At 38.4% G+C, this 25,123-nt stretch overlaps 1 protein-coding gene across 1 annotated transcript in view; it reads left to right on the top strand.

Moving 5' to 3' along the window:
* The window catches only part of CSMD1 (CUB and Sushi multiple domains 1), a 2,014,689-nt gene that overhangs the window by 590,040 nt on the left and 1,399,526 nt on the right, over window positions 1–25,123 (top strand). Inside the window, exon 3 of the mRNA XM_043893675.1 lies at window positions 19,882–19,994. Within this exon, the coding sequence (XP_043749610.1) occupies window positions 19,882–19,994 (113 nt within the window). The remainder of the gene's footprint in view (window positions 1–19,881; window positions 19,995–25,123) is intronic.

Below are 25,123 nucleotides of genomic sequence, written 5' to 3'. Positions count from 1 at the left end.
TGCTGCCTTTGGCAGGGAGCACGCAGCATTTTGTGAATGAGTTGAGCTTAAGGACCCACCCATTCTGGCTGTACTTTTATTAGGCAGCATGCCCCAGAGGAAGGGGTCATGCAGGAAAGGGACCAGAGGCTCTGGAGATCTGCTGTGTCTGAAATGCCAGATCCATGAGCACTTGGATCAGTGACAGGTCTCGGAGACCTATGGGAATCCCTCCCTAGAAAGTAAAGATGCTTGTGGCTTCCTTAGAGATCTAACTCTCTGAATGTCTGTGGGTTCTTTTTTTCTCTTTTTTCTAATTAATTTTTACTGGAGTATAGTTGCTTTACCATGGTGTGCTGGCTTCTCATGCTCAGTTGCTAAGTTACATGGGACTCTTTGCATCCCCATGGACTGTAGCCTGCCAGGCTCCTCTGTCCATGGAATCCTCCAGGCAAGAATACTTGAGTGTGTTGCCGTTAATTTCTCCAGGGGACCTTCCTGACCCAGGGACTGGACCCATGTCTATTGTATTAGCAGATGGACTCTAAAACCACTAAGCCACCAAGGAGGCCCTTGCATTAATTTCCACTGTACAGCAAAATGATTCAGCCACACACACACCTGTGTTCCCTCCCTTTCGGGTTTCCTTCCCTTTCAGAGCATTAAGTGTAGACCCCTGCACTATACCGTATGTTCTTATTAGTTATCTAATTTATATGATAGGTAACACTAGTGTGCATGCATCAGTCTTAATCTCCCAATTCCTTTCTTTCTAAATTACCAGTCTATGAGTGAATAGGCATACCTGAGATTATTTTTTTCCTTGAAAGCAGTGTGGTGGGATGGAAAGTGCACCAACTTGGAAGGCAGACACACTGGGCATGGTGTTGGCTCTGCTCCTTGATAACTAACAGGCTTTGGGCTAATCCCTGCCCCCACTGCAAATGGGACATCAGATCATGTCTGGCTCTGTGTGTGTGTGTGTGTGTGTGTGTGTGTGTGAGAATTTGGGAGAAATTATATGGAAAACAGGTAAAGAATCTGCTTAAGCAGGTTGGTAGTTCAGCCTATGAGCCGGCTCCCCATGAGAAGCCACTTGAATTCTTGGCATGTCGTGTGGAGCATGGGGTTGACCTGCCTGCTTTCATATGTGAGGCAGAGACCTCAGCTTGGCCAGGAGATGGGATACAAACCAGGTCCTCTCTCAGCACCAAGGACACAGCTCAGAGGCAGCCTCAGCAATAATGCGTAAAATGTTAATAGCACAATATTTCTGTATGCTAAGGCTCATGAAAGAAAGAACTCTTTTGTGTAACTCTGGGTCCCTGAGAAACCAGGCAAACAAATACTGGAAGAATATAAAACAAACGCTTAAAAAAAAAAAATTATTAAAGTGTAGTTGTTTTACAATGTGTTAGTTTTTGCTGCACAAAGAAGCGAATCAGCTGCCTGCATACATGTGTTCCCTCCCCCTTGGACCTCCCTCCCACCCCACCATCCAGGCAACCTAATAATCTATCCAGAACATCTGTAGACACCTGTCATAGGCATGTGAAAAAATTGTGATAAAATATATAGGGTCTGGGAAAGGAAATCTTGAGAGGAGAATTCTCATGTTACTTTCTTTTCGTGAACATGTTTTCAATTTTATAGATAATTTAATCATTTCCAGAAAAAAATGTAGCTCAGTTTCTACACTGATGATTTTGGGGTTTTCAGAAGTGTCTTACAATTTATTTATTTATTTGAAATTCACTTAGCTTTTTCTCTAGAACTAAACCCTCATAAATCAGTTACTTGACAGATTCATTTTTTCGGCTATATTTTAGAACTAGTTCTTCCACTGGAGACCTGTTGTCTCATTTGTTTGGATTTGTTTTGTTGAGAGATCAGAGCTAGGTTTTGTTCTGCCTGTCTGTGTTTGCTGCTCCCTGGGAGAGTGCCTAGAAGGATGCTCCTGGAGAGAAGCCGACATGTGAATGTCTATGTCATCAGCCTTCCCACAGAATATTGTGTTGAATGAGCTTGAGGGAAAAGTAGGGAGCTGGTGCTGCGGGGCAGTGACCCAGGGTGCTCGTGAAAGGCCGGGTGGGGACTAGAGAGGCATGCTTCCGGCCCCTGCTCAGATCCCAGGCGTGCAGCTGGTTTAATAAACTAGGCAATTAACCTCCGTCAGCAGGAGAGGTGGGCAGCATCGGTACACAATAACACAGCCGGCCCCCGATGCAAGGCGGATCTAAAAAATACCCCGTTCGAAGAAGAACTGATTTTATCCTGCAGTAAGAAGACACTTGGCTTGTGAAACCCTGAACAGTCCCAGAAGCCAGTTTTCATAAGACGGTGATGCCTCGAAATCTCATTCTCTCAATTTTTGCCTTCTGTTCCTTATACTGAATTGAAGCAATGCAGTCACTTCAATAGAACATGTTAATTTTGTTCTTAAACCTTGTGACGGTAAGCCTGTGGATGCTCTTGGTTTGATCCTGCGTTCTAACAAGCTGCCCCATGCAATGTGGGTTCAGGATGCTCTTTGTGATAGAGAAGATGGAGTGGTAGATGGTGGTGTGGGGGGTTCAAGACTGAGTTCAGTTCAGTTCAGTCGCTCAGTCGTGTCCAACTCTTTATGACCCCATGAATCGCAGCATGCCAGGCCTCCCTGTCCATCACCAACTCCTGGAGTTTACTCAAACTCATGTCCATCGAGCTGGTGATGCCATCCAGCCATCTCATCCTCTGTTGTCCCCTTCTCCTCCTGCCCTCAATCCCTCCCAGCATCAGGGTCTTTTCCAGTGAGTCAACTCTTCTCATCAGGTGGCCAAAGTATTGGAGTTTCAGCTTCAGCATCAGTCCTTCCAATGAACACCCAGGACTGATCTCCTTTAGGATGGACTGGTTGGATCTCCTTGTAGTCCAAAGGACTCTCAAGAGTCTTCTCCAACACCACAGTTCAAAAGCCAATTCTTCGGTGCTCAGCTTTCTTCACAGTCCAACTCTCACATCCATATATGACCACTGGAAAAACCATAACCTTGACCAGACGGACCTTTGTTGGCAGAGTAATGTCTCTGCTTTTTAATATGCTGTCTAGGTTGGTCATAACTTTCCTTCCAAGGAGTAAGCATCTTTTAATTTCATGGCTGCAATCACCATCTGCAGTGATTTTGGAGCTCAAAAAAATAAAGTCAGCCACTGTTTCCACTGTTTCCCCATCTATTTCCCATGAAGTGATGGGACCAGATACCATGATCTTAGTTTTCTGAATGTTTAGCTTTAAGCCAAGTTTTTCACTCTCCTCTTTCACTTTCATCAAGAGGCTCTTTAGTTCCTCTTCTCTTTCTGCCCTAAGGGTGGTGTCATCCGCATACCTGAGGTTATTGATATTTCTCCCGGCAATCTTGATTGCAGCTTGTGCTTCTTCCAGCCCAGCATTTCTCACGATGTACTCTGCATGTAAGTTAAATAAGCAGGGTGACAATATATAGCCTTTTCCAATTTGGAGACAGTCTGTTGTTCCATGCCCAATTCTAACTGTTGCTTCCTGACTGGCATACAGGTTTCTCAAGAGACAGGTCAGGTGATCTGATATTCCCATCTCTTTCAGAATTTTCCAGTTTATTGTGATCCACACAGTCAAGGCTTTGGCATAGTCAATAAAGCAGAAATAGATGTTTTTCTGGAACTCTCTTGCTTTTTGATGATCCAGGCTAGAAGGTGACAGTTCCACTTGCTGGCCGTGAAATCTACATCTGACACAGTCTTTAATTTCAGGGTCTCACAATTTGTATCGCTTGCATGATGAACCATGGAGTCACTCACCAGCCCTGGGCAGGGAGTCTGGCCAAGGCAAGGGTGACCTGGCCTAGCTGAGGCTTCTTTAGTTCAGGGCCGAGACTGCTCTCGGAGTGTGTCAAGCAGACACACACGGCACACAGCACAATCCCTGCCTGCCTGTCCCCGGCATCCGAGTCCCATCACTCTGATCAGCCGCACACGTGTCTCCTGCTAAACCGCAGCTCTCCCCGCAGGGAGGCAGGCTGACACTGCGGGCCTGTGCGGTGTGGTAAGCCTCTGACAGAGCTGGGTTCCAGACACCGAGGTGTGGGGCTCTGTGTTCCAAGGGGTGAACATGAAAAGCGGCGACTGAAGTCCCTGGAAGGTGAATGAGGTGGGAACTAAGGATGTACCCCCCAAAGAGGAGTTTCAAAGATTTCTTTGGCATGTCCCATCACTTGTGATGCCGGACAGAGGCAGCCCCAGCACGTGATCAGCCATGCCATCACCAGGGTGAACAAAGGACGCACTAAGAACCGGTCTGCGCGGTACTTCTGGTGCAGAGTTTAATAAGTGACTTGAGACACTCAGCACTTTACTATAACTTAGGCTTTGTGTCAGATCAATTTTGCCCAACTGTAGGCTAATGTAAATGATCTGAGCACCACATCTAAGGTAGGCTGGGAGAAGCTTTGATGTTCCATAAGATAAGGGCACTGAATGCATTTTTGATTTAGATTTCCAGATTATGACAGGTTTGTCAGAATATAGACAGCATATTAAAAAGCAGAGACATTACTTTGCCAACAAAGGTCCATCTAGTCAAAGCTATGGTTTTTCCAGTAGTCATGTATGGATGTGAGAGTTGGACTTTAAAGAAAGCTGAGCACAGACGAAATGATGCTTTTGAACTGTGGTGTTGGAGAAGACTCTTGAGAGTCCCTTGGACTGCAAGGAGATCCAACCAGTCCATCCTAAAGGAGATCAGTCCTGGGTGTTCATTGGAAGGACTGACGCTGAAGCTGAAACTCCAATCCTTTGGCCACCTGATGAGAAGAGTTGACTCATTGGAAAAGACCCTGATGCTGGGAGGGATTGAGGGCAGGAGGAGAAGGGGACGACAGAGGATGAGATGGTTGGATGGCATGGTTGGATGACATGAGTTTCAGTAAACTCTGGGAGTTGGTGATGGACAGGGAGGCCTGGCATGCTGCAGTCCATGGGGTCACAGAGTTGGACATGACTGAGCAACTGAACAGAACTGAACTATCTGAATATAACCCCATTATAAGCTGAGGAAAATTTGTATTTCTAAAATTAGTGGATTTCATGTAACAAACTACTAGATTTAGGTTTCAATTTTGTAGAAGTTAGATTCACAGTTGAGGAAGTCTCAGTTTAAAAATATACTTTGTCAAATACCACAGTGAAATAAATTTGCATATCATTTCAAGTTTTCAAAGTATTTTCTTCATGTGACTGAGCCTGGAAATAAACTCCAGGGGTCTCTGTCTAATCCCTTCCTGCGCCGATGAGGATATGATTTAGGCCCTGCATTGCTGATCACGGCTGTGCTGAAATTTGGATGAGTGTTAAATATCTTAAACCTTAGATGAGAAAATAAAGCAGAAAGCCTTTGAGTTATTCTAAAGTAGCATGGGGCTTATCTCAAATCTTAACATGCTAAAGTGGCATACCTGGGGGAAAACAGACTGAAAAGAGATCCTGATAGAAAAATCCCACTAATGGATTTTGCACTAGAAAGAAAATTTCTGGATTCTTATCACTCAGGTCGAGATGAAGTTGATAACATAGAAGACTCAAGCGCTAAGGAAGAGAACACTGGGGCAAAGTACTTACACTCATACTTAGAAATGGAAAATGCTGTTATGATGTGGAGGTCATGTGTAAACGAAATTGTTTCCATTGTCATCACAGAGATACATTTGAGACAAAGTTATTTCATGCTTAGGGGCAAAATCTGCTTAGGTTTTTGTTTCCAATAGTGTATTATAGACACTGTAATTGTGAAATCACTTTCTCAAAATAGCTTGATGCATAGATAGGAAAAGAGGATCAGTGGAATTAATTTTTGGCACATTTATTTAGAATGTAATTTGGGGATTTTTTTTTTCCCCCGGAGGCACTTTGAAGAGAGAGTAATGTTTAGCTGAGAATAAACTCTCTGAGGAGGAAAATTCTGCCTAGTGCAAGCTAAGATGGACCAAGTTAAACTAAATCACCATAACTGCATGTGTTCCTCTCTGGATTCTGGGGAGAAAGAAACTATATACTGACCATGATATAAACAATGATACGTTTAAAGAATATGAGAGTTTTTTTTAAAAGATGTGAGCCTCATAGGAAGGAAGGGTGTAAGTTAAAGCAAATGCAATGGTTTAACTGCTGTGTATATGAAAACACACATAATATGCAACCTATAGCAATAATATTATATTTGTAAACATAGCAGTTAATAACAATACTTAATATCACTTCACATTTCATATATGTGCAATATATATATAACAATATTAATACTTAAAATATTATATACACACATACACACACACATATATATATGTGGTTGTTCAGTCACTAAGTACTGTCTGACTCCTTATGACCCCGTGGACTACAGCACACCAGGCTTCCCTGTTCTTCACTGTTTCCTGGAGTTTGGTCATACTTATGTCCATTGAGTAGGTGATGCCATCCAACCATCTCATCCTCTGTCATCCCCTTCTCCTCCTGCCCTCAGTCTTTCTCAGCATCAATCAGGGTCTTTTCCAATGTGTTGGCTGTTGGCATCAGGTGGCCAAATTATGTATATGTATGTGTGTGTATATATATACACATACACTTAAATTTATTTTTTCTCTCCAAATACCTAGAATATATTATAGTACTTGGAGTGAAAAACATCCTCAGCTAACAAAATTGTTAACAGTTTCTTTATATCTCCTATGTAGAAATAGAAATAGAGATTTTCCTCCCACCATATATGGAAGTAAATGTAAACTTTTCAGTGTACTCTGTTAATATAAAGCTTTTGGTCCTTTAAAAAACTACATATATATATATATATATACACACACATAACATAAAAATGCCAAAACAGAAAATACGATCATAGCAAGTGGTCCTCCAGGGCTGTGACACTGTGTGGGGGAACCCCTGCCTCACTCCTGGGGGGCGATGCCCCAGCGTTGCTGGACCAGAGAGCCTCACACAGGACAGAGCAGACTGGTTTTGTGACCTAGCACAGTCAGTTTTCTTAAACTATTAATTTCCATGATTCAAACATTTGATTTTTTAAAAATGTGTTCATTCTTTCCGGCTGATCTGGGCAAACCTGGCAGTATTGTGGTGGGTTAATGATTCAGGAGACCCTCTCCACAAGCCTCCACCGTCTCCGTCTCCCTCATCAACACACACAGCCCTTCTGGGAGGGAGGGAGTCCACGCGACTCTCCTTCAATTCTCTGACCCCACTTGGAATCAACAAATGAGAAAAAACCTATCTTTCACAGGTTTTCACAGAGTGATAAAGGGTCCTGCTCAACCACTGCTGCCATAACATTTCAAAGAGAAGGGAGGATCCTCTTTGTCTTCCAGTAGAGATGCAGTTTGTTTATATGTGTTTGCATGTGCACATGCGTGCACACATTTAGTATACCTATATGCACACACACAGCCGTGAAAAACTGTGAAATGAAAATCATCAGCAGAAATTGGATAGAGCATCCTTTTCATCAAGAAGTGGCAGGGCTACAGATCCCATGGACAGAGAAGCCTGGTGGGCTACAGTCCATAGGGTTGCAAAGAGTTGGACATGACTGAAGTGACTTAGCACATGTGCACACATCACAGGGATACTAGAAATCCCTTGACATTCTCAAAATTTAAAGATGTTCGTGTAAGAGAGGCATGATCCTTTCAGAAGATATTTCAGATAGCTGTCTGCCTCCCCCACAGAATCCTAATGACATAGTCAAATAGACGTTACTCAACTGTGTTTTTCCCTACAAGATTTTCAGTTATTTTCAAGAGCTCTGTCCCATTACATAAGTAATAATACATATCAATCTTCATAGATGTTTTAAAACCCTGATATTTCTGGAGTACGTATGTTGTTTTGAAACAACTTCAGCACATGGACTTCATTACTAAATTAATCATAGGGAAATTTTCTAGCTGACTATAGGAAAAATACATCATTATATTTGTACATATTTGTACATCCACAGAAATGTAGCTAGAAATACAAATAGCTACTGGGCGTAGGAGCTTTTTATTTCTGAAATTAGTGTAGAAAACCATTTCCAAATGACACTAGTAAATCATTTACGGGTTCCTTCTGTGTTCCTTTCTACATGCTTTGTGTAACATTGATCACGTCCCTTGTTCTCTTGGATATACAACTTGTCGTTAAGTGAATAGAACGCAGCCAAACGTGGAATCTTTTCTGAGATTTCTGTTAATGTGAAATTTTACCAAGTGTTTTACATCTAGACACTTTTGGGCTGAGAATTACAACCTAGAATTGTTAGGAACTCGGTGTTGGGCTATGATAATGTGAACAAACCAAGTGACTACATCACTTCCTTCTTAAGTCAAACCAGACTCAAACCAACATGATAAGAGCTTTGGGCAGAGGAAAACAGGCAGTATGTACGTACCACATCTGCACTTGTAACTGCCTCATATACAAAAAAAGACTGGTAGCTTTGATTTCTTGTTAATAACAATGAAGACTTTCCAGTATAGTAGCTTCAAATATCTTTGCTGCTGTGCCAACCATGTAACATACAAACTTTTTTTTTTTTTAATATAAGTTTAGAGGAAGTATTGCAAGGTATTTAACTTGGTCTTTGCCAAGAGAAGTTAAATGAAGATGTGGCCATGAAGGTTAAAATCTGACATTTTTTTTAGCAGTGAAATTATGCAATAGTTTAAATATATGTAAGACCCATGTATGTATATGGCCTATACATTGTGATAATGTCTATCATTGAAATTGATATTGTGAGTAGATTTGTAACTTTTATATCAATTGTTATAAATAATATGTTCAGCAGAATAGACAAAGTAATGAACTAGGTACTATTTTCATTTAGGAGTGCACTTCTATTGAGTGGAATTATAGTTGCCTCATTATTTTATGTGAGACAAGCTATGCTCACATCAGTCTTGTTTCTGCTGAGCTTCTCGCTAAATTTCTTACTATTCTTCCTCTAGCTTCACCACATTTAATACTCAAGATGATTGCATTGATATCAGCAATTTGAGTATGTTGAATGATAGTGTAGTATGCAATATTTTGGATCTGTTTCTAAGTGCAATTCATTCTAGTAATTTCTTGAGAGATGTAGGAATAAACTTGTTCCATTCTGAAACTCACATTTCTACCAAGTGAATATGTACTAAGAATATGGAAGGGCTGCCCCAAATTGTCCTCGCTTTACTTTAAAATCACTCAACTTTGACAGGCATGCTCTGACATACACTGTCAGATATGTGAGAGGGGGGATCTCTTTCTCCAAGTAGGAAATATAATAAGTGAGATTCTATAGGACAGCAGGCATGCAACTAGAAAAAGGAAGAGACAGATTTACCAGGGGGGCAGAAAGAGATGTTTGGACCTACACTGCATTAAGCAGTCAAGTCACTCAGTCATGTCAGACTCTTTGCAACACTATGGACTGTAGCCTGCCAGGTTCCTCCATTCATGGGATTTTCCAGGCAAGAGTACCAGAGTGGGTTGCCATTTCCCTCTCCAGGGAATCTTCCTTACTCAGGGGTCAAACCCAGGTCTGCCACACTGCAGGCAGACTCTTTACTGTCTGAGCCACCAAGCAAGCCCAACACTGAATATATTCCCCTGAGAATGAAATGATCCTGTCAGATTTCTCATTCAAACCCACTCCCTTTTCTAACCATATTTTTCCTATTCCCACAAATGATTCAACTAGGGCATCATATGAAAACCCAGTGCTCTGAATAATGATGCTAAGATTATTTTCTGACAGTGACAATCATGTTTCTGAGTCTCACTCGATGAAGAAGCAGGTCAAATGGGCATATGTTGTGTGTTAGAAATGGGGAGGGGAAGGAGAATTGGGGACTGGAGTTTCCTTCTTTCCTGTTTTCATTGACTCCCACTGTGTGGTACCCTGATGAGCTATATCTAGAGATGAAGTAGAGTATAAAGGTCTAAGCATACATGGATGGCAGCATGATAAAAAATTTCAGAGGTTGCATATGGACAGAATCTGCAGTGAGGCTACTATAAAAATCCACATGTCGGATGATTTAACTAGATGTTAAAAAAAGAAAAAAAAAAGAATTAGTTCTTAAGAACATATGTTTTTCAAAGGAAGATAACACTGAAATTTATCCCCAGGGTCCTCATGCATAGGATATGAGTGATGTATCAACTACTGTTTGTTTAGTCATCCAGTCATCTCCGACTCTGTGACATCATGGACTGCAGCACACCAGGCTTCCCTGTCCTTCACTATCTCCCAGAGTTTGCCCAAGTTCATGTCCATTGAGTTGATGATGCCATCCAACTATCTCATCCTCTGTTGCCCCATTTTCTTTCTATGCTCAATCTTTCCCAGCATCAGGGTCTTTTCCAGTGAGTCAGTTCTTCCCATCAGGTGGCCAAAGTATTGGAGTTTCAGCTTCAGCATCAGTCTTTCCAGTGAATACTCAGGGTTAATTTCCTTTATGATTGATCCCTTTTGATCTTCTTGCTGTTCAAGGGACTCTCAAGAGCCTTCTCTAACACCACAGTTCAAAAGTATCAATTCCTTGGCCTTCAGCTTTCTTTACGGTCCAACTCTCACATGCATACAGGACTACTGGAAAAAACATAGCTTTAACTAGGCGGACCTTTGTTGGCAAAGTGATGTCTCTACTTTTCAATATGCTGTCTAGGTTTGTCATAGCTTTTCTGCCAAGGAGGAAGCATCTTTTAATTTCATGACTGCAGTCACCACCCACAGTGATTTTGGAGCCCAAGAAAATAAAGTCTGTCACTGTTTCCACTGTTTCCCCATGTATTTCCCATGAAGTGGTGGGATCAGATGCCATGATCTTAGTTTTTTGAAAGTTGAGTTTTAAGCCAGCCTTTTCACTCTCCTCTTTCACTTTCATCAAGAGGCTTTTCAGTTCCTCTTCATTTTCTGCCATAAGGGTGGTGTCATCTGCATATCTGAGGTTATTGATATTTCTCCCGGCAATCTTGATTCCAACTTGTGCTTCTTCCAGCCCAGCATTTCTCGTGATGTACTCTGCATATAAGTTAAATAAGCAGGGTGTCAATATACAGCCTTGATGTACATCTTTCCCAATTTGTAACCAGTTTGTTGTTCCATGGCCAGTTCTAACTGTTGCTTCTTGATCTGAATACAGGTTCCTTAGGAGGCTGGGAGCGTGATCTGGTGTTCCCATTTCTTTAAGAATTTTGCACAGTTTGCTGTGATCCACACAATTAAAAGCTTTCATGTAGTTGAAGAAGCAGAAATCGACGTTTATCTGGAATTTCATTGCTTTTTCTGTGATCCAGCAGATGTTGGCAATTTGATCTCTGGTTCCTCTGCCTTTTCTAAATACAGCTTGTCCATCTGAAAGTTCTCAGTTCACATACTGTTAAATCCTAGCTTGGAGAATTTTGAGTATTACCTTGCCAGCATGTGAAATGAGTGCTGTTGTGTGGTAGTTTGAACATTGTCATTGCCTTTCTTTTGGATTGGAATGAAAACTGCCAAGATTTTCATACTCAATGACATGTTTGCAGGGAGACCAAAAATGAGTCCCTCACTGTCATTGCTGTCACATTCCTCTCTCACCGTCGGTGTGAGGGGTAAAGTCTATAACCATTGGACCGCAAGTTTAGCCCTTGAATGTTCTTAATTGATTAACTAGAACAGGTCATACTCTCTACTGCCCTCAACCAACATTCGACCTCATTCATTAGATCTCACATGTGAATGAGTTCATGCTATTTCAGTGATTTAAAGTGATTTAAACTATTATTCGACATTTTCCCTTCTTATTCACAATTCGTTATACAGTTCATTAAAGAAAACTCGAATTAGTTTATTTTAACATGTTACCACATTATTTGGGCTTCCCTGGTGTCTCAGTGATAAAGAATCTGCCTTCCAATTCAGGAGATATGGGTTCAGTCCCTGGGTTAGGAAAATCCCCTGAAGAAGGAAATGGCAACTCACTCCAGTATTCTTGCCTGGGAAATCTCATGGACAGAGGAGCCTGGTGGGCTATAGTCCATGGGGTCGCAAAGATTTGGGCATGACTTAGTAACTAAACAACAACAATAATAAACCACATTTTATACTTAAACTTATTTAAAACTTCAAAACACACTATCACTAAATAAAACAATCCTCAACATTTTTCTGTTAACTTTGTTTTCAAGCTAGTGAGAAGATGTTTTATTATTTAATACTCTGTGTTTTATTAATTAGATGATTTTTATCTCTCTATATATTTTCTTAAGTGCCTCTGCTCCAACCGCTCTAATCTTTGTTTTGTAAACTTCTATATTTGAGATAATCATAGATTTACATGCAATTGTAAGGAACAACACAGATTTTTTGTATACTTTACCCAGTTTATCCAAAGGTAACATCTTATAAAATGGTAGTAGATGGACACTACCAGGATATTCACCTTGAAACTGTCCAGATGCAGAAGATAAGAATCCCTCAGTGAAGTGAAAGTCACTCAGTCTGTCTGACTCTTTGAGACCCATGGACTATATAGTCTGTGGAATTCTCCAGGCCAGAATGCTGGAGTGGGTAGTCGTTCCTTTCTCCAGGGGATCTTCTCAACCCAGGGATTGAACCAAGTCTCCCACATTGCAGGCGGATTCTTTACCAGCAAAGCCACAAGGGATGTCCAAGGATACTGGAGTGGGTAGCCTATCCCTTCTCCAGGGGATCTTCCCAACCCAGGAATTGGACTGGGGTCTCCTGCGTGGCAGGCGGATCATTAGCAGCTGAGCTATGAGGGAAGCCCAAGAATCCCTCACATGATCCTTTAGTGGTAATGCTCACCTCCCTCCTGTCCCAAGCCCTCCTTAATTATTGGCCACAGATAACCCACTCCCCTTTTCAATAAGCTTGTCTTTTCAAAAATGTTGAAGTCAGACAGTATGTAATCTATTTTGGATTGACTGTTTTTCTACTCTGCATAATTCTCTGGAGAGTCATCCAGGTGTTAAAAGTCAATAGTCCATTTCTTTTTATTGTTGAGTAGCAATACATGACATAGATGTTCCACAATTTGGAAACCATTCACCTCTTGAAGGACATATGAGAATCCAATGGACAGAGGAGCAGGGCAGGCTATAGTCCATGAAGTCACAAAGAGTCGGACGTAACTGAAGTGACTTAGTGTATATGTGTGTATACACACACACACACACACACACACACACATTCATATATATTCTTCTACAGATTTTGTGTGAGCATAAATATTCAGTTCTCTGGGGTAAATATAGCTCAGGAGAACCATTGCTTGGTCGTATGATAATTGCATGTTTAATCTTTTAAGAAACTTGTCACACGGTTTTCCAAAATGACTCTGCCCGCTAGTGATTTATTAGCAATGCATTTTCTCCACACTCAAGCCAACGTTTGGTATTTTCACTATTTTTCATTTTAGACCTTGTGAATAGCTATGTAGTGATATTTCTTTGTTTTTTTAATTAACATTTCCCAAATGGCTAATGATTTTGAACATCTTTTCATGTGCTTATTTGGCATCTGTATATTTTTTAGATGAAATGACACTTAGTTTTTTGCCTGTTTTCTAATTAAATTATTTGTTCTTTTTCTATTGAGTCTTTTTTTTTTTTTTTCTATTGAGTCTTTTAAAGTGTTTTTTTTTTTAATATATTGTAGACAGTTGTCCTTGTCATATACATGGCTTGCCAATATATTCTAGTAGTCTTTAGCATGTCTTTTCACTTCTTACCTGTGTCTTTCACAGAGTGAAAGTTTGTAATTTTTATGATGTCTGATAGATCACTTTTTCCTTTTATGGAGTGTGCATCTGGTGTCCCCTCTAGGAACTTTGGCTACTCCAAGACTGTGAAGGTTTCCCCCTGTTTCCTCCTAAAAGATGTGCACTTTTACATTTTACATTTATGTCTGTGATCAATATTGAGTTACTTATTCTATAGGACATTGGACTTCTGTAGGGTGTTACATAAAGTTTTTGCTTGTGGACTTCCAGTTGTTCAGACACCATTCATTGAAAGGCTTTCAATATTCCACTGAGTTTCCTTTTTACCTTTCAAAAATCATTTGGGCATATTTACAGGAGTCTGAGTTCTCCTTTGATTCAGTGATGGATGAGTCTGCCCTCTGTCAACACCAAGTGGTTTTGTTTACTGTAGCTACAAAACAAGTCTTAAAAACCAGTGTACTGATTTATTCATTTTCAAAGTTTCTCCTATTTTATTCTTTTTCAAAATTGTTTAAGCTGTTCCTTTTTTTCTCTGGCTTTCCATTTAAATTTTAGAAGAATCTTATTTATATCTAAAAAAAATCTTGCTGGGATTATGATGAAAACTGTCTTAAACGTACATAAAATTTGGAGAGAGTTGACATCTTTTCAATATTGAGTCTTCCAATCTCTCAACATAATATATTTCTCTATTTAAATTTTTATTCATTTCTTTCTTCAGCTTTATACAGTTTTCAGGACAGTCTTGTACCTATTTTGTTACTTCTAAGTATTCTTCTGGCTGATTGTAAATAGCACAGTATCTTTAATTTTGGTGTCCACATGTTCAGTGCTAGCATGTATAAATAAAATTGAATTTTTTGTGTCCATTGTATATACTACACACTTGTTAACTTCAAGTATTAGCTCTAGGAGTTTTCTTACAGATTCCTTGGCATAACATGTATAGATAATTGCACCATTTGCAAATAGATGGGATTTTATTTCTTTCCTTTCTGATCTGTATGCTTTTATTTCTTTTTCTTGGCTTATTATGCTGGCTAAGTCTTCTGGCACAGTTTTGAACAAAAGAGATGAAATCATACATAGCTTTCTGCCTGTTCTCAATCTAGGGGGGAGCATTCAGTCTTCCCTCAATAAATATAATGATAGATGTAGGTTCTTTTGTAGGCAATTACTGTCAAGTTGGAGAAGTTTTCAACCTCTGTTCATATTTTATTAACAATTTTGTCATAATTTCATATTTAAATTAGTCAAATGTTTTTTCCTACATGGATTATTCCAATCATGTGATTTTATTCTACAGCCTGTTACTATGGCAGATACATTGGTTGATTTTCAAGCACTGAACTGAATATATATTCCATGAGTAAACCCTACTTGGTCTTCTTGAATTCATATATATTGCTTACTTTATTTTCATATATATTCATATATATTGCTTACTTTATTTTCTCTTATTTTGTTAAGGATTTTCACATCTGTACCTATGAGGGATATTGTTTTTTTTGTTGTTTGTTTGTTTGTTTTTCTGTCTTTCCTTTGTCTATCATTGGGATCAGAGTATCTTAGCTTGGTCTGCTACAACAGAATGCCAATAGATTGGGTGGCTTAAACAACAACATTCACTTTCTTGCATTTCTAGAAGCTGGAAATCTATGTGAGGGTGAGGTATGGTCAAATTCTTGTGAAGACATTCCTCCTAACTTATAGATACCTATCCTCTGGCTGTGTGCTCACACGGCCTGCATGTGGAGAAAGGAAAGGGAGAGGCTTTCTCTTTTGTCCTCTTCTTATAAGGCCACCAGTCCTGTTGGATTAGCATCCCATCCTTATGACTTCAGTTCAGTTCAGTTCAGTTGCTCAGTCATGTCTGAATCTTTGTGACCCCATGAACTGCAGCATGCCAGGCCTCCCTGTCCATCACCAACTCGCGGAGCCCTCCCAAACCCATTTCAATCGGGTCAGTGATGCCATCCAACCATCTCATCCTCTGTCGTCCCCTTCTCCTCCTGCCCTCAATCCCTCCCAACATCAGGGTCTTTTCCAATGAATCAGCTCTTCTCATCAGGTGGCCAAAGTATTGCAGTTTCAGCTTCAACATCAGTCCTTTCAATGAACACCCAGGACTGATCTTTAGGATGGACTGGTTGGATCTCCTTGCAGTCCAAGGGACTCTCAAGAGTCTTCTCCAACACCACAGTTCAAAAGCATCAATTCTTCTGTGCTCAGCTTTCTTTATAGTCCAAATCTCACATCCATACATGACCACTGGAAAAACCATAGCTTTGACTAGATGGACTTTTGTTGGCAAAGTAATGTCTCTGCTTTTTAATATACTGTCTAGGTTGGTCAAAACTTTCCTTTCAAGGAGTAAGCATCTTTTAATTTCATAACTTCAGTCACCATCTGCGGTGATTTTGGAGCCCAAAAAAATAAAGTCTGATACTGATTCCCAGTCTATTTGTCATGAAGTGATGGGATTGGATGGGATGATCTTAGTTTTCTGAATGTTGAGCTTTAAGCCAACTTTTTCACTCTCCTCTTTCAATTTCATCAAGAGGCTCTTTATTTCCTCTTCACTTTCTGCCATAAGGGTGGTATCATCTGCATATCTGAGGTTATTGATATTTCTCCCAGCAAACTTGATTGCAGCTTGTGTTTCCTCCAGTCCAGCGTTTCTTATGATATATTCTGCATATGAGTTAAATAAACAGGGTGACAATATACATCCTTGATGTACTGCTTTTCCTGTTTAGAACCAGTCTGTTGTTCCACATCCAGTTCTAACTGTTGCTTCCTGACCTGCATACAGATTTCTCAAGAGGCAGGTCAGGTGGTCTGGTATTCCTATCTCTTTCAGAATTTTCCACAGTTTATTGTGATCCACACAGTCAAATGCTTTGGCATAGTCATTAAAGCAGAAATAGATGTTGTTCTGGAATTGTCTTACTTTTTCAATGATCCAGCAGATATCAGCAATTTGATCTCTGGTTCCTCTGCCTTTTCTAAAACCAGCTTGAACATCTGGAAGTTCACGATTCACATATTGCTGAAGTCTGGCTTGGAGAATTTTGAGCATTACTTTCCTAGCGTGTGCGATGAGTGCAATTGTGTGGTAGTTTGAGCATTCTTTGGGATTGCCTTTCTTTGGGATTGGAATGAAACTGACCTTTTCCAGACCTGCGGCCACTGCTGAGTTTTCCAAATTTTCTGGCATATTGAGTGCAGCACATTCACAGCATCATCTTTAAATAGCTCAACTGGAATTCCATCACCTCCACTAGCTTTGTTTGTAGTGATGCTTCCTAGGGCCCACTTGACTTCATCTTCCAGGATGCCTGGCTCTAGGTGAGTAATCATACCATAGTGATTATCTGGGTCGTGGAGATCTTTTTTGTCCAGTTCTTCTGTGTATTCTTGCCACCTCTTCTTAATATCTTCTGCTTCTGTTAGGTCCATACCATTTCTGTCCTTTACTGAGCCCATCTTTGCATGATATTTTCCCTTGGTATCTCTAATTTTCTTGACGAGATCACTAGTGTTTCCCATTCTATTGTTTCCCTCTATTTCTTTGCATTGATGGCTGAAGAAGGCTTCCTTATCTCTCCTTGCTATTCTGTGGAACTCTGCATTCAAATGGGAATATCTTTCCTTTTCTCCTGTGCCTTTCACTTCCTTTCTTTTCACAGCTATTTGTAAGGCCTCCTCAGACAGCCATTTTGCTTTTTTGCTTTTCTTTTTCTTGGGGATGGTCTTGATCCCTGTCTCCTGTATAATGTCATGAACCTCCATCTATAGTTCATCAGGCACTCTGTCTATCAGATCTAGTCCCTTAAATCTGTTCCTCATTTCCACTGTATAATCATAAGGAATTTGATTTAGATCATACCTGAATGATGTAGTGGTTTTCTCCACTTTCTTCAATTTAAGTCTGAATTTGGCAATAAGGAGTCCATGACCTGAGCCACAGTCAGCTCCCGGCCTTTTTTTGCCACTGTCTAGAGCTTCTCCGTCTTTGGGTGCAAAGAATATAATCAGTCTGATTTCGGTGTTGACCATCTGGTGATGTCCATGTGTAGAGTCTTCTCTTGTGTTGTTGGAAGAGGATGTTTGCTATGACCGGTGCATTCTCTTGGCAAAACTCTACTAGCCTTTGCCCTGCTTCATTCTGTACTCCAAGTCCATATTTGCCTGTTACTCCAGGTGTTTCTTGACTTCCTACTTTTGCATTCCAGTCTTTTTTGGGTATTAGTTCTAAAAGGTCTTGTAGGTCTTCATAGAACCATTCAACTTCAGCTTCTTCAGCATTACTGATCAGGATATAAACTTGGATTATCATGATATTGAATGATTTCCTTGGAAATGAACAGAGATCATTCTGTCATTTTTGAGATTGCATCCAAGTACTGCATTTTGGACACTTTTGTTGACTGTGATGGCTACTCCATTTCTTCTAAGGGATTCCTGCCATCAGTAGTAGATATAATGGTCATCTGAGTTAAATTCACCCATTGCAGTCCATTTTAGGTTAAATCAGACATTGACTCTTAAGGCAGGTAAAAGAATTCCTCTGTAAAAACACCCAGGCCTAGACATTTCTTCTGGGGGAGTTTTAATAGTTACAGGGTTATTCACATTGATCTAGTTCATCGAGTAAGTTACAGTCCTATATGTGTTTAAAGAAAGTAACCAGTTTCATTTTAGTCTCAAATTTATGGCTATAGCTTTTATGGCATTCTTTTTTTTAATGTGAGGTTTCGAGTAAAATCTGCTATTTTGTTATTAATATTAGATATCTGTGTCCTATCTAATCCTGCCCATTTTTTTGGAGCAGGGCAGGTCATTTGTGCTACATTTTATTTTTCTGTTAATTTTGGTTAATTTTGTTTATCTTTTCCAAAAGGAGGCTTTGTTTCGTTGTTTTTCTGTTTTCATTTCCACTGATTTTGGTGTTTTTAATTTTTTGCTTTCCGTTGGCTTTTTTTTTTTTTAACTATCCCTTTTCTAAGCTCTTGAGATGGGCACTTGGATTACAAATATGAGAATTTCCCTCTTTTCTGTGTGTGCCATTCCTTCCCATCTTAGCAGTGCTGATTTTGCTATCTTGGATTTTGTATTCTCATTCAGTTTAATGTATTTTTAAAAATTACCTTGGCACGTCTTTGATCCAGGGATTATTTGGAAGTGTTCTGTTTAGCAGCTGGCAATTGTCCTTTCATTTTTCTCTTATTAGCTTCTGGTTTGATTCGGCAACTACAGTGGTTATAATCAAGCATTTAATACCATAGGCTTCCTGGCAAGACAGAATTTCTCCTACTAGGAATGAATGTTCAAGTTAGTTTTTTTTTTTTTGAATCATAGGTTTGTGTTCAGACTGTACTAAACCATGCATCCGTAGAGAGACTGCTTAATTAGCAAGCTTTAGGTAAAATATAAACTGATGAAACATCTCTTTGGCCTTTTGAAAAGCTCTTCATTTGTAAAGTATTGTGCATATCATTATACTAGTTCCCTTCTTCAGAGTTTTGACATTATCATTGTTAAGATATCTAAATGTATCCCAACTTAGTGATAGTTGAAACATATATCTTACAATCTAAAAAATCTCTCTTGAAAACAAAATATTAAAATCAATGCATTTGACGTCTGTTCAAGGCAATCATTGACTCTTATTCCTGATGCTGTGACTAGTATGTGTTTCGTTTTCAAGAGAAACTGATCTATTGTATGGAAAGAGTAAAAGATAAGCATAGTAATGATGAGATGTGACAATACATTGATTAGAAAAATAAACTCAAAAGCACATGGAATGTTAATTTGTGTTGCAGGTATAAGGTTGAGTGCATTGTTTTAAGTTCCATGCATTATGTTTAGACAATGCCATATTGTACATTTCCTTCAGGAAAGGGTCTTTTCAAAAATTGTTCAAGTACGCAAGTTCTGGTACTGGGATGTACTTCATTTCAATGAACTGGCAACACCTGGTGTACGGATCATATAATTGTTCAATGACTTACGTCAATAAGTAGGCCACGGTGGAAAGAAGGATTGAGTGGCTGCATCACATAAGCTTCAATAACACGTTCATACTTTTTAACTATATTCACGTCTTTTTGAAATTCAGGTTATCGGGATTTCAGCTGCCTTCCTCCATCGTCAGCAGCGGTTCCATCCTTACCCTGTGGTTCACGACAGACTTCGCTGTGAGTGCCCAGGGATTCAAAGCGCTGTATGAAGGTAAGATGCTCGCTACGCACCACCCACACCCACTTGCAGGCGGCTTCACACTGGCCAGGAAGGCTCCTGTTCACACAAACCAAAGTTGCTGCTTCAAAGGTGGTTTGATTGGTTCAAATGTTTGACTTCTATGTTTTGATGCTGGGAGAATGCTATTTACTGTGATGGCTCAAATTTCTGGCACAACACATGTGTTGACAATATTCCTTTGTTGCTAGAGCTTTTTCATTGGAAGAATGGTTTTCTTTTGACATGTGGCATTGAAGTTTCGAGTATTTAGGATGTTAATTGAGAGTGTTCCTTTTTTCCAAACTTAATGCAGACAAGCTTTCTTAAAATAATTGTTGGACAGTAGTATTCAGAGTTGGTGCCTAGGTAAAGTGAGTTTCATTAGATGAGTTTTGGTGGTCAAATTTGAAACTTCGAATGAAGAAAGTAATTTCATTTGGTGCTTGCAAGGCATGGGGGTTGTGTTTCTTTTTTTTTTTTTTTTTGGTGTTTTCAGATTTTGTGCTGAGGTGACTTTAGGGTCTCACTGTCATTGTTGACTGCTTTGGGCAGAAATTTCAAGAAGATAAAGGAGATTTCAACCTTTGATAGAGGGAATAATATACATGATTGCAAAATATTCAATTTTAGGAAAGTGCACTCCTAATATTGTAAGTATAAGTGCCGAGGTCTGTTTAATCTTGTTTCACATAGATATTTTACTTTTTCTCTCATGTGTAATACAGAATCTTTTATTTTTAACATAAACTCTGAAGCCCATGAATTGAAAAGGGCTATGTAGGGTAGGGGAGAAGGCAATGGCACCCCACTCCAGTACTCTTGCCTGGAAAATCCCATGGACGGAGGAGCCTGGTAGGCTGCAGTCCATGGGGTCACTAAGAATCAGACACAACTGAGCAACTTCACTTTCACTTCTCACTTTCACGCATTGGAGAAGGAAATGGCAACCCACTCCAGTGGTCTTGCCTGGAGAATCCCAGGGACAGGGGAGCCTGGTAGGCTGACGTCTATGGGGTCACACAGAGTCGGACACGAATGAAGTGACTTAGCAGCAGCAGCAGCATGTAGGGTAGGGGTAGGCCCAATCCAGTGACTGGGCTTCACTTAGTGAGCCTTCCTGGATTAAGTCACCTCTGTGTGTGTTCCTCTTTGCAGTACTCCATACACTTTGGCAAAATTCATTCTTCTTGAGAAGATAAAATCTTCACATGCTTTTTGCAACTGAACTTAGCTACTATGCAATTATCAGAAAATACAAGGTTAGAATGTCCTCTTTGCAAAGGAATATAAACAGAGCAGTTCACCCTTTTATTTAAGTAAAGTCTTATGTGGAATGATGCTTAGAATTTTATACTAACTCTGACTACAGTTCTTCCAGGTCACTGCTTTTATATATAAACGTGCATCCGTTGCCTGAAAGAGTAACTCATCTTTAAGCTCATTACTGACTACCTGGGGATCATTTAATCTTTGGGAGAGTAACAGGCTAGTTCAAGGTTAATAGGTGCTACTAGCTTTCTGATTTGCTTGTATCTACCACTTCCTGTATACCCCAGCTTCACATAATTTCTTTCTCACTTGACATTACAAAAGTGTTTCTGAAGCAATCTGTACTCGCTACTGTGAAACAGAACTTGTCCAGTCAGCACATATGGTATTTCAGAAGGTGGGTAATGCTTCAACATTTTAGAAACCTTGGCAGTTTTCTTTCCCTTTCTGACAAAGTTGATCCTTAATACCATGTTTTGGTGAATTTTATAAGATAAATGTTGCAGAAACTCTACTGACGCTGAGTGACTGCCAAATGAATAATTAAACTGAATCTTTCTGGGCTGTTGGTGGTGGTGGTTGTGGTTGTCATCATGGCATGGTGAAAAATGATTGGTGAGATGGGCTTTGTTGGGAAAATGTTTATGAGTTATCAACAAAATTGGGAAAATGATGAGAAAAACAGAGCTGTGAGTTAAATGCATTTTTTTAAATGTTGTATGAAGATGTTTGAAATTTTTGTTTTCAATAGTTGCATTACAATATAGTCTGATATTTACAAGTAAATACAACTCATTATTTTGAAAGCAAAGCATTAAAATAAAAGTGCTTTGTTAGCAAAATAAAAATCATAAAATATGCAATATCTTTATTTGTAAAATATTTTTATTAGCTTACAGATCAACTGATAAAATGAATTTGTATTATCTGGTGAAATAAAGTTAATTGCAGTCTAAATAGAAGATTAAAGATGAGAATTTTTGCAGAAGAGACTAAAACTTTGTAAATATCAGCTGATTTATCAGTATCATTTCACACAGGAAATTTATACACAACTATAACTTACCAATGCAATGGTGATGGGAAAAAGTGAGATTTATATTGAGAACAGTGTATAAAATATTCAGATACACCTATTCAGATATAATATTAAGCATAACCAATGAGTCAGAAAAATATCTAAAGTTGTTTTGGAACTAGAACATCAAATCCCACTGGTTTTTATACTGACAACACTGTCTTCCAAGTAACTAATAAAAAACAAATAATACAATAAAATGTCTATGTCTTATCCAAGACCTCTAGGGAAAATTTGAATTAAAATTTTAATGCTAAATCAGCTTCAATTTTTTCTCTAGTTCTTAAATTATTACCAATTTTTCCAATTAAAGTAAGTATTTATTTAGTATTACCAGATTGATGTTTAATTTTTTATTTCTATTTATTTGTTGAATTGGGAGAAAATCTTCCAAACTTAAAAAAAATATCTGTTTACACAAGATAGCTTAGTAATAAACTTAACCTGGGCTTAATCTGGGCACTGGACTTTATAGTTTGCTGACGGTATTTTGGAATAAGTACTATTTACATAAATTGTTATTCATACATGGAGATATTAAGCTACCTAAGGAATATGGAAACAGTAAATTAAATTATTCTAATTAATGTGTTCAGTCATTGAATTTAACCTTGAAAATTAAATGGAGATATTTATACATGTCTCACTAACATTATTCACATATAGTAATTAGCTTTTTAGGTAGTGGGTAAGTTTGTAGATTGTTGATGAAATCAACATATTTTAACCCATAAGTACAGAATAATAAAATTGAAGCTACTACTTTAATAGGGTATTTTATAAAGTTATATTTCCTAGTTCTGTCACTGAACATTATTCTTCATGGCCAGCCAAAGAATTTGCATGATTTTATTTGGTAAATTTATAAGAAATACATTGGGATTACACATAATTTACAATGAGATGAATTACTATCAATATTCCTGTGCTTGTCCAATGTTGAAGGCTTAGGTATATAAATAACATTCATTTTTTTCTACCTTCCAAGTTTTTTTCATCAAGATCTCAGTTACTGAAATAAAATTATTTATATCATCACATTTATTTATGACTTAAGAAAAAAATCTTCCAGGAGGTCAGAAACTTTACATGGCATGTCAAGACATGAAAGATATTATGTCATGATAAATGTGTGACAGGCAGTCATGAGACTTAAGGACAAAGAGAACAAATCCATTTGATGACATGTGATAATCTAGAATTGTGCTCCAAAGAACCTGTCACTCTGATGATTTTATCTGTTTCACTTTTTAAAAGGCGAGTCTTCTCTGTTCTAATATTTTGTCTTACTAGTGACAAAGTGAACTAAATATTAGAAACACTAGTGAATGTATGATGAAAATACTTTCACTCCCAGTTTTTGGTTCTTTAATTTATTTTTAAGTGACACCTCTCTCATTAATGCACAGCCTGAATATCATGTCAGATGTTTCCTGAATTACTTGGCAATTTTTCATACATTAACTTTCAATAATTTTAGTATTGGTTATATTTTAAAATTTTAGTTTCTTTAATACTAATTATTTACTATGATTTAGATTGACTTTTAAGATATTTTTGCAGGTAAAATAAGTTTCTTTGACATTATATTTTTATACTCTAGTATTTGTGTAAAAAGAATTTCTATATATTATATAAGCTGCATTTGAATAGAAAACCCTGATTCTGTGATTCAAATTGAGTCCAATGTTCACTCACTAAAATTAATACTTTTCTTCTGTAGAACATTTCTTGATAGTGTAGGGCAATTCTATTGATTGGAAACCAAATTGCCCAAGGCTTTATCCATGGGACGACTCGTTTTTTTTTTTTAAATAAATTGGAACAGAAATTTTATGCACATTTTACCACAGAAATTACCTTTGCTGTAATTGTTTGAGGTAAAAGGAAAGTTAAATTGGATTCTTGTCTAAGGCAAACCATAATGGTAAGAATCTATTTTCTTAAAAGATTTCTTTAAAAATCTGGCTGACATGGTAGTTAAAAAGGGAAAAAAAATAACCACAATTGTATACAGTCAAATATTTTGTCTATAAAATACTAATTTTATACATTCAGCATTTATCTCACCTTCCCATGGTGCCATATTTGAATGTATTGGCCTTAAATTTTGTGCTTGAAATCTATAAGAATCTGACAGTTTAGATATCTTTCTAGAAAAAATACCACCAGCAGAGTGAGGAAGAATTTGACATTACTAAATTGCAAAGATTGGTTTGTATCACGAAACTGTATTGCATACAAACTAGCACATTAGATGGAGTGAAAAAAACAGTTGCCAAAAAACATGCTTAAAGAAACTCCCTTGGGTTATATAATTATATTCTAGAGAAATTCTGCTCTTTCAGGTTTTTTTTTGTCTTAAAATTATTCATTCTATTGATTATAACATTATGTCCACACTAAGGTATATGTTTCACTGTGGATAGATAGTAAATAAGTGAATGATAGTTAGGTAGATAGATGAAAGGGATAGATAGATAATCTGTAGTTAAGACAGATGATAGGTAGGTAGATACATAATAAATAGGCAGACAGGTGGATGAACAGATGGATGAATACATGTGCCTAAAATGGTATAAATTCTTATATACATTTTCTTATTAAATCTTCAAGATTCCTATAAGCACAGCAAAATTACCTAATATTACTGGACAGAGAAAATGAAGTAGTGATGTATAGTAACTTAGTTTGTCAAGACCTTATATCTACTAAATAGTGAAGGGGGGAAATTAAACACCAATCTGCCTATTTCCAGATGTTGCCATTCTTA

Source organism: Cervus elaphus, chromosome 32, assembly GCF_910594005.1.
Source record: "Cervus elaphus chromosome 32, mCerEla1.1, whole genome shotgun sequence".
Lineage (NCBI taxonomy): Eukaryota > Metazoa > Chordata > Mammalia > Artiodactyla > Cervidae > Cervus > Cervus elaphus.
Note: the sequence above shows the minus strand (reverse complement) of the source record. Positions and strands in the feature narration are given on the sequence as shown.